The sequence below is a fragment of the Manduca sexta genome, chromosome 1 (assembly GCF_014839805.1).
Source record: "Manduca sexta isolate Smith_Timp_Sample1 chromosome 1, JHU_Msex_v1.0, whole genome shotgun sequence".
NCBI lineage: Eukaryota > Metazoa > Arthropoda > Insecta > Lepidoptera > Sphingidae > Manduca > Manduca sexta.
Window position 1 is genome coordinate 5046613 of NC_051115.1, and position 11251 is coordinate 5057863.

The 11251-nt window shown below is 38.7% G+C and overlaps 1 protein-coding gene across 1 annotated transcript; it reads left to right on the forward strand.

Moving 5' to 3' along the window:
• Positions 1-6227, forward strand: LOC115451760. Its single transcript, XM_030180136.2, has 5 exons — positions 1-112; positions 1479-1568; positions 2361-2486; positions 2993-3093; positions 6021-6227. Exons 1-5 carry the CDS (start codon positions 78-80, stop codon positions 6188-6190), a joined length of 522 nt encoding a protein of 173 aa, XP_030035996.1. The 5' UTR covers positions 1-77; the 3' UTR covers positions 6191-6227.
• The last annotated feature ends 5024 nt before the right edge of the window (positions 6228-11251 follow it).

An 11251-nucleotide genomic window follows, 5' to 3' on the forward strand; every position in this document is an offset into this window, starting at 1 on the left:
CATGTTTTTGATTAATCAAACATGACATTAGTCAAAATTATTATGTGAAAGGGCAAATATAAAAATTCTAGTATAATATGGAAAAAAATAAACCAAAGAAAACTAAAACTTTGTAAGTATGTTCCCTATTATTTACTACAAAAGTTAGGAAATGTTTATATTGTAGTAAATAAGATAAAACGCTTTATCCATCACGTACGCGAACATGGTTGTATTTATTATAAGTCAAGGTACATGAGAATAATAATATCAGCCCTGTATTATATACTTGCCCATTGCTGAGCACGGGCCTCCTCTACTACTGAGAGGGAATAGGCCTTAGTCCACCACGCTGTAGTGCGGATTGGTAGACTTCACACACCTTCGAAATTCCTATAGAGAACTTCTCAGATGTGCAGGTTTCCTCGCGATGTTTTCTTCACCGTTAAAGCGAACGATAAATTCACAAAGAATACACACATGATGTTTAGAAAAGTCAGAGGTGTGTGCCCTTGGGTTTTGAACCTGCGGACATTCGTCTTGGCAGTCCGTTCCACACCCAACTAGGCTATAGCCGTTTTTTTTTAAAAGGTACATTATTGATTTATAAAATATTATATAATAATAATTCCTCCAAAGATGTCGCTTAAATAACTATAGACATTTTATATGGGACACATAATAATATATACCAGTTCATTAAGTATATACTCTGGACTGCCTCGGAGCCATAGGTATCCTCTATCCCTGAGAGAGTTCACGCCTAAACCTTCATTTAAAGTCAGCAAGGTGCTAGCACGGCGTCAAGCGCGAATTCGACGGTTCATTTTTACAAGGTGCTTTGGTACTGATTTCGTAATGAAAGTGCCACTATAATTGTTGAATCAGCATCTCCTAAAGTATACATCATTATAATTTCCATACATACATACATAGTACTTATCACACCTCTACCCCATAAGAGACAGACTACGGATTGCCTCTTTGCACGATTCTAGCATACTCTCGCTCCTCCACCTTCATCAATCTTATACATTCCCGGCGGTTCAGGGTACTTTTGACCTGTCATTTATTAAGAATGTCTACTAACATTCGAAGGTTCGGTGCGGTCGACCCCCTACCGGCTCTTCCATCCACATTCGCCGTATATATTCTCTCTATCAGTCTCCTATCATCCATCCTTTCCAAATGCCCAAACCACATTATTTTAATTTGCATTCATCATTTAAATGAATAACACCTAGTAATAAATATTCTTAAAAACTATTGGCTGTGTGGGATATGTCGTGGGCCGTTAATTACCAATTTGTAATGTTGTATTTTTTTATTACTAGTTTTTACATATTTATTATAAATGGATAACAATAAGTAGCGACGCGTGCGCGTGCTTGCCGCTGGTGAAGTTGAGTGGTAGTGTTGCCACTTGTGCCATTGCAACTCGTGTTACCAGATGTAATTGTGCGTACAGACGCCATGTAGCTGTATGTTTTTGTCCGCAGACAAATAAAATATCCGATCCCGTACACGCAATCGTGGCCGAACGCGGAGCGCGCGCCGAAACACAAAAAAAACACGTTAAGAAGTGCACAGTAAGTTGTTTCCACGTGTATAATGATTTCTTATGTTTACGCGAATGTTAGACATTAAAATTAAACTACTGCCGTGACCACGAAAGCTGCAAAGTCTTCGAAACGTCGGGAGAAAAAGTAAAATATGAAAACCGCGATAAAATGCGAAATATAGTTTAATTTTAATGTTTTAGCTTAATTTGCTGATTATGCTATATTCATTTACAAGTTACTATAGATTTTGCGGTCAGTGGCGGCATTAGGAGAGGAAGGGCGAACCTGGTAATCTCCCCCCTTCTTCTCCTCCCTCACCTTCTCCTTACCTCCACTCCCATCCTATCATCGGGTCCCCGATGTCGTTAAGCCAAGAGTACCATCAGTAGGAACCTCCCGGTGTTGACAACGGAGATATTTGGGCGCCCGTGTACAATGCACTGGGAAATTCCAGCATAGGTGAATTGCGCACTTGTGCCCTATAATATCTCCTGTGTACCTGAGTGATCTCCGTTAAAATTGGTTCCCGTGGTCAAAATTATACGAGATTTAATCATTCATTCATTCATTGATTCAGTTATTCATTCATCGATCATTCAGTCATTAATTCATCATTCATTCAGCCATTCATTCATTCATTCATCATTCATTCAGTCATCATTCCTTTAGTTATTCATTCAGTCATGCATTCATCATTCATTCAGTCATTCTTTCATCATTCATTCATTCACTTCTTCATTCATTTACACCTTGATGATCGCTTACCATGCGAATACGAGTATCCTATCACAATCGTATGTTATGTTGATACTTCTCTAGGAAGAAGCCACTACCCCCACTGCAGCAGCGTTGTCGGCCGTGTGCGCCTCCAAGGATCAAGGCTCCGGATCCCACCGTGCCGCATCTGAAATACGGAATATTTCCGAAGAAAACTTCGCTCGCCAGGTAGATACATGTGTTAGTTAGTGTGATGCATGGAATGGAATGTAAAGTGTGTAAGCGAGATGAAAGAGAGCAGCGTGAATGGTAGACGAAGTTTGGAAACGACGGACATAAGACGACAAACAGAAGAAATATTAAGCAATTAACTTGAAAAGTAAAGTTTTATTTTGGAACAGATTTGTTTAATCCTCTATCTATGTGGGATTCCACATACATAAAGGATTAAAATTTTAACTAAAGTCTGAAGGTTCATTACTTTTTAAGTTACTTGTTGTTATTTGGCTAATTTAGAAACAAAAAATTTGTTACGGACAGCTGGTTAAATGTTTCATAGCGTATTTATAATTTAACGTTTTTTTTTATTGTTTTGAATGAGGAGACGAGCTTTCCGTTCGCCTGATGGTAAGCGATATGACCGTCCGTAAACAATAGAAACACCATCGAGTTTCAAATCACGATTTTAAAGAAGTTTCACTTCATAAACAGCATTAAACTGATCCTTTTTTCAGAGGCCAGTCCAAAACGGTGACGTCGAAGCCAACGAAGCAACCTTCAGCTGTTCTAGAGAACGAAAATATCAAAACAGAGAAAAAGAAGAGCTCTAGAAATGGTGCGTTTTTCGTCGGTGTCGATTAGATTGGAATTGAATCGCTTTTGTTTTGTAGGCGCTGCGATTTATTTATTTATTATTAACGGACTGCTAACGGAGTTTACAATTCAATTGAAATCCATACTTGTATATAGTAACAGTCTATTATGTAATTGTAACCTAGTTACAAGCAGGCACAGCTTTAGCCACAATATATATTTTCAACGCAAAACAAAAGAAATAAAAAATCTTTTGTGTATTGCACCCCGCAGTCAACTCCGCGGGAAACACGCGAATATTGGAATCCCTCGACTTAGCGACTGCAGGGTCCTGAGGGAAAGAGAGGAGACATCTGAGGAAGGAAGTGTGGGGAAAAGAGAAGGAACCTTCTTATGGGAGGGGGGATAAGGCCAGGAAATGTACACGTCAATGTATCAATGCGTCAATGAGCATCGATAGCCTAGTTGGTTGTGGAACGGACTGCCGAGACGAATGTCCGCAGGTTCAAATCTCAAGGGCACACACCTCTGATTTTTCTAAAAAATTATATGTGTATTCTTTGTGAATTATTGCTTGCTTTAACGGTGAAGGAAAACATCACGAGGAAACCTGCATACCTGAGCTGTTCTCTATAGGACTTTCGAGGGTGTGTGAAGTCTACCAATCCGCACTAAGCCAGCGTGGTAAACTAAGGCCTATTGCCTCTCAGTAGTCGAGGAGGTCCGTTCCCAACAGTGGGACAGTATATTATAATACAGGGCTGATATTATTATTATTTATTACAATGCATCAATGTGAATTAGCAACCATGAGGTATACACATTGAACTGTGTGCCTAGAGCGATAAATGTCCCCCGTGCGGGCATGAGGTGTGGAGACCGAGCGCACAAGAATTGCCTCGAGGGCGATATGCGCTGCGATTTTGTTTCGGTTCTCAAAGGGCGTAGTTTTATTGTAAACTATATTTTTCCTGCAGCTCTGGCAAATGAAAACGTTTTCCCGGGATAAAATGTAGCCGTACCCGTCATAGCGGCACACATAACGGGATCAGCCTGTGTATATCCGGTTCCTACGGGCATGATTGTGTCGACTGAGGGGTAATCATCTCTCATCAGTCGACATTCTATTGGAGGTCCTACTTAGTATCAGGTGAAGTGGGGTCACTTTGCCCCACATATAAAAAAATCCTTGTATTCGATGCTTCAGTAGACAAAAAAAGCCTTGATAGTTTAGCTAGGAAAAGAAATTTCCAATGTTTAAAACCTAAGTAACTAACACACACACACAACATCACGCATTTATCCCCGAAGGGGTATGCAGAAGCGCAACCAAGGCACCCACTTTTCGCCAAGTGTGTTCCGTCCCATGATGTGATAGGGGGCGAGCCGATCGCCATATCGGGCACAAATTCCAGACTCCGGGCTGATACTGAGCAGAAAAACCCAAATATCACTTCGCCCGACCCGGGATTTGAACCCAGGACCTCAGAGCGCTGTCGTACCGCGCATGCAGTACAACTACGCCACCGAGGCAGTCCTAAGTAACTAACAGCCGCTTTCAATAATCTATCTCGATCTTCAATACGCCATTTTTTTACATACCTAGTTTATTCTTTATTTTTTTGTAAAAATTTAAATACTTTATTTTCATAAAAACGATACATAAGAATAATTATTATTCTTTCTAAATGACACTTAAGATCACTCATATAACTACGAACATTTTAAATTAGGGATAAAATTAACAAGAAATACAAGGCATACACCACAAAGTAGACAGCTCAGGTTGGCAGGTAGGGGAAAAAAGGATATTCCGTGAATGAATCAATCAAAATAATACATTTGTAAGCATGTCACAATATACTTTTTTTCTGATTGGTCCATTTTTAAGATAGATCAAACAAAACTATTGTCTTGTTTGAACATTGACTAGGTTATGTTATTGACTGAATATTTATTTTATTTATTTAGTAGTTTAGTAATATTAGTAGTGTTTTCTACTCATATGTGAGACCGCCGAGTAGGTTCCAACCCAATGTCTATTTCTGCTGCCTAGCAGTGTGTAGTCATTGTTGTGTTCCGGTTTGATGGACATTGTAGCCAGTGTAACTACTGGACATTATGAGACTTAACATCTCATGTCTCAGGATGGCGAGCGCAGTGGAATACCAAACAATACTTTGTATTTCAAGGTGGTGGGTGTTTGTACTATTTATGGGCGCGTTCGTATCGCTTATCTTCAGGCGAACAGCAACCTCGTCTCATCATAGTGCATTTTTAAAAAATTTGTCATATTCATATATTATACCCACACAGTCTTATAAACCATAGCGGGATTTAATTCTACTGTGGCGCCATCTATTAGTGTTGTTTGAGAACTTAATTTTATTTAAATAATTAATTATATTCCGCCCTCACATCTGCCACTGCAACTTCAGTACTCCAACCACAAGAGATTAAAAATAAAAAAGACAGTGGTCGTGATCTAAGCAGCCTGAGACCTCAGGGGCTCTGACTTTACTGCCTTGCACTACTTTAGTTATGCCCTTAAAAGTGTTATATTTACGTGCATAAACCCTCTGGGATACTCCCCCGAAGCAATTTTTGTACGCTCGGTCTCCCCACCTCGTGTCCGTCCGCACGGGGGACATTTGTCGCGGCCCTAGGCACACAGTTCAGTGTGTATTCCTCATGGTTGACAATTCACATTGAGGCCTATAAGGGCTCGCGAATATTTCCTAGCCTTGTCTACTCCTCCCATCCTAAGAGGTTTCCTTATCTTTCCCCACTCTTATTTCTCAGCAATCCCTCTATAACTTTCCTCCAGGACCCTGCAGTCGCTAAGCCAGGGGATTCTAGTTGCCCATTCGCAAATTTCCCTCGAAGTTGACTGCAGGATCCGATACCGTGAGTGTATGCAATTCTGTTGTATGAAAACAATTTTTTCAGCTCCATCAGCAGAACCGCCTTTATTCGTGTTCCGGGCTATAGACAAGACTTCTACTCGCCAGTTGTCTATGTCAGAGACAATGCACATAGACGTGAAGCCAAGGAGGAATCTGCCGATGTCGCCGATGCAAAGGAATATATCGCCTACAGCCAGAGTGAGACGGACTTGAGTGGACGCAAATTATAGTCAATAAAATATTATTTGAGTATGGTGTTTGAATTGAAGTATTTTAGTAAAGTTTCTCAAAGAGCGTGTTTTTTTACGGACAGGGCAATAGGCCACTGTATGTACCTGATGGTAAGTAGAGTCCTAAAAAATGTCGACTGACGAGAAATGATTACCTCTCGGCAGTCAACACAATTATGCCTGTTGGAACCATATTAATTACCTATTAATCTTAACAAGTTGAGTGCGAAACACGTCTGGAACATCTTATACATGTCTTGCTAACAGTGCGATAAAGAAAAGTATAGATTTGTGGTGTGAAACGCCTTTTGCCGCAGGAATGGAAAGTACAGAAAAATCCGTGTAGCTTCAATAGTGTTACACTTATGTTTTACGTATACTTAATCTACTTACGGAGAAAGGAATGATCATGAAAGCCATGTCGGTATGATCTTTCCTTCTTGTGGTTATTTTGTATCCCGAATAGCGATTATACTCCAAAGGGTCTACTTCGAAAAACAAATGTCGAAACGTCGAAGGGACGACGAACTTCGGATTTAAATTTACTACCAAATTACTACGGATCTGTCACCGTTCTATAGCTTACCTTAGCGGTAGGATCAATTACCCGTATATTTTTTTTTTGGAGAAAGCAGTGAAACTTTATCCTCGCAGACGGTTTTAACAAGGGTATAAGTTCTTACAAATTCCATGTCTGAAATATTGCGATGAACCGAACGGATCCGTCGTCGAATCCGTCGTATATCGATCCCGTAACACTTCGTACTAACAAAATGTGCGATTCGTTTTCCAAAACTAAGGATTTCGTTTTTAAAATTAGACTCTAATGTGTTAAGACCCGCCATAGTGGTCCACGAATGTCGCGTTCCGGGATCAGCCTGTGTATATCCAGTTCCAACAGCCCGGCATTATTGTTTCAATTAGAAAAAAATAATAAAAAAAAAAACAATAATAATAATAATCTTTTAAATTCAAAATTTAATAATATCATGTAAGTTATGATGCATGCTGTAGTTTACTGTAAGTAGAGAAACACAGTTATCTTCTACCGTTATACTGCTATATGTGAAAATAATGTAATGTGTGTTCTCTCTGTTGTAAACTCTCAAAATAAATAAATTAGCAGGTAATCAGTAGTAAATCATCATCTATTGTCAGTTGAGACTCCACCTTATTCTTTACCATCAGGTGCAGTAAGTTTACTTTACCGTCCCTGTATAAAGCAATGGACTTAACATTATCACACAGTTGGTTTGACAAGAGTATTAGCATACTTATTAATAAAAATATAGTGAATATTATTTATGTATCAAATAAGACTGTTATTTGTAAATTTATGTGAAAATTTAAGAGAATATTTTATCGTCAAATATGTTCTGGCTAGGAAATAATAAATTTTACAAGGTGTTGAAATAAAACTTTTTTAGTCGGATTTTACCGTGTTTTTTTTATATATTCATTTTCTCCCGACGTTCCGAAAATTGCAGCTTTCATGGCTGGAAATGTTAGGAGAAAATTATAATATAAAGACCGCCATAAATCCAGAAATAAATTATTTCAATATCTAACATTCGCGTAAATATAATAAATCATTATACTTTATAATGTGATAACATATTCAATTTTTTTGTAAAATGAAGAACTGGAAGTAGCGGCTCAAAGTTGTTTCTTTATCCTGGTGAAATTATACTTCACAGTGTGGTAAAATATATATTATTTTTGTAAAACGAAATAGCAATAGCGGCACCTCAAAAGCAAGCTTAAGTTGTTCTATTTTCCTACAGCTATAAAATTTATTCAATGAATATAACAGATATAAATATTTGTAGAGTTAATAAAATGAGATAATAATTTAAAATATGTTTTCTATGAAGGTATATCTACATGATGATTAAGGCTGCGGTCTTCGAAACGTCGGGAACAAAAATAACACAAAAAAATACGCGAAAAAGAGCTATAATTCGTTTTTTAACGTCCACTATTCTGCCGTGCTAAGAACAAAAGCGGTATGTCAGGGTAACCTTATTTCGAGATAATCGCAGTTTTGTAAATATAGTTTTGTATGTAAAACTGAGATAGAGAAACTCTTTTAAGGTTTTTTAACAAGTTCTAAACAAGATACCGTTATTTAGGTAAGTTCATTGGATGGATATTTTCTTAGCTATTTGATAACATAAATATCAAGATTTTAATTTTTTTTTGAGATACCGCTTTTGAGCTTAGCACGGCAGCATTCACTTAACATAAAAAACATACTTAACCATTGTCACGATCATCCCCATTTTCCCCTTTTCAAAGTATCTAATCAATATATTCTATACCAAGAAAAATATTAAATTATTCCAACTTATAAATTATTATCATATAACTTTAATATTTGATCATAAATAATCTTCCCCTACATTAGAATCCCCTACACAGAATTTTTGTTTTATTTCAAATGTCAACAGATGGCGCCAGGATAGAATTACATCGCGCTATGGTTTACACGACTCCGTGAGTATAAGGGGCCAGCGAAGGAAATTGAAATCTGTTTATGGGTGATTAAGGTGATCACTACTTACCATCAGGTATTTTTGCTAGTCACTCGCACGCCATGCGTGTATGAGTGGCTTTATATTTCTATAAAAATTGACGCATCATATCTCTACTATAAGTGCAGTCAGGGCGTTAAATGGCGTGGCAACAGTGCTGCCAACCCCAACATGGGGCAAAACTAAAAAATACCAATATTATGACATTAAAATTAAACTACTTTTCGGATTCTATCGCGGTTTTTTATATTTTAGTTATCTCCCGACGTTTCGAAGAGTTTGTGCAGCCTTCATGGTCACTGAAGGGACTCTGAAAGCAGTTTAATTTTAATGTCTAACATTCGCGTAAACATAAATCATTATACCTGTATGAATTTGAAAACCAGAAATTCATAGTTTTCTTATTTTTTAAATTATTAATTTAAAATAAGTAAAACTCAAATTAATCAAGCAGCGATAGCCTAGTTGGGTGTGGAACGGACTGCCGAGACGAATGTCCGCAGGTTCAAATCCCAAGGGCACGCACCTCTGTCTTCCTGTGTGTATTCTTTGTGAATTTATCGTTCGCTTTAACGGTGAAGGAAAACATCGTGAGGAAACCTGCACATCTGACAAGTTCTCTATAGGAATTCCGAAGGTGTGTGTAGTCTACCAATCCGCACTAGGCCGCGTGGTGGACTAAGGCCTAATCCCTCTCAATAGTAGGGGAGGCCCGTGCTCAGCAGTGGGCAAGTATATAATACAGGGCTGATATTATTATTATGTATCTTTCCTGCGGGAAATCACGGCATAAAGGCCGGTCCTTTTGGAAGGCTTGCGTGGGGACATGGATCCAACACGTAGAGGCCCCTTTAAGATACATTACTCTAGTTGGGGTTTATATACCTTACGAGTACTCTCTCTGTCTATACTTATGGAGGAAATACAGCCAAAGACAGCGCTTGCAAGGTGCAGGGACTATTGCAGAAAAGATGGGAATTATACTGGGTCTATGGATGGGATCTAGCTGGACTGGTTGCTGGGCTATTGATTGAGACAACGGGACGCCTGCCAAGTAAAATGTCTCAATCTTATGTATTCAAGGCAGGCGGTGACTTGCCCCCCACTAGATGGGCATCCCATAAGTGGCGTAAGCCAAGGACGCAACACCGGTGTGGGTGGCTAGAGGGTGTCGAGAGGTGTGCACCGATTTCACCATCGCGGGTCGCTATCGCGTCCCGGAGCGGGTTTCCTCGCTATTACGCAGATTGAGCACTTCCACCCTGGAGCTGAGGTTCTTAGCTCTTGCGACTTCCACCCTAGCCGGCCAGTTAAGGCAAGCCAAGGGTCAGGGGGTCTCATTTAGCCCCCACGGAATCAGGGAACGCGGTGTCGCCATTCACCGTCGGCTCGCCACAAAGCCGCCGCTGCGGGCTTATTATTATTATTATTATTAAATTAATTACATGGGAATGGAATTATAATGTTTTTACTTTTTATCAAATTAATGATATACATTGAAAGAAATTAGAATTGATATGAATAGCAAGCGCCTTTATTTACGAATGAATAAATCGCTCTTCGCCGAATTTCGACTACCGTATACATTTTTTTTTAATATCGGACTCCGCAATCAACATCGGGGCAAACCTGCGACGGCATACTGGAATCCTCCTGCTTAATTACTGCAGGAATTAGTGTAGGGGAAGGGGAAGGAACCCTCTTAGGATGGGAGGTGGGAAGATGCCCAGGAAATATTCGCAAGCCCTTATAGACCTCACTGTGAATTGGCAACCATGAGGTATATACACTGGACTGTGTGCCTAGGGCCGCGATATATGTCCTCCCGTAAGAGCGTACATTCGGTGTGGAGACAGAACTCACAAGAATTTGAGTACATAAAGTGTTAAAACCCGCCAATATGACCCACGTAAGTGTATCGTTTTCCGGTATCAGTCTGTGTATATCCGGTTCCAACAGGAATAATTGTGTCTGGGTCTAGCCAGATGCCTACTCTAGACTAAATCTGAAGCTACGCCAATATCGACAATCGAATCTTTACAAACTTCCATATATATGATTATAAAAAAAATATTAAATAATTAATTTAGACAGTGGCAATTTATAGACTCTGTCTACCCCAGTGAGATAGAGGCGTGATACTATGTATGTATATATATATTTTAGATTACAGGAACTTTTAGTCCTTTTTCATGCTGTTCATTCCTATTAACCGCTTTTTAATATTTTTATTCACTGGATACTTTTATTTAATAATTTTGAAAAGTAAAAAAAAGGAATAAGTTACGGAAAAATTACAAATATAAACCATTTCATTAATTATAGTCAAAATAATATTTTTTCAACTATGAAGTAATTGTATGTTGGTATATATTTCTATCAAGATTCGTAAACAAAATGTCATTGTCAAATTGACCTTGAGAACAATACTTTTAGCATAAAAAGAGATAGCTATATATTTAGAATATATTTGCGAAAGAGAACGCAATAGGAAAATCTTAGACATGGAA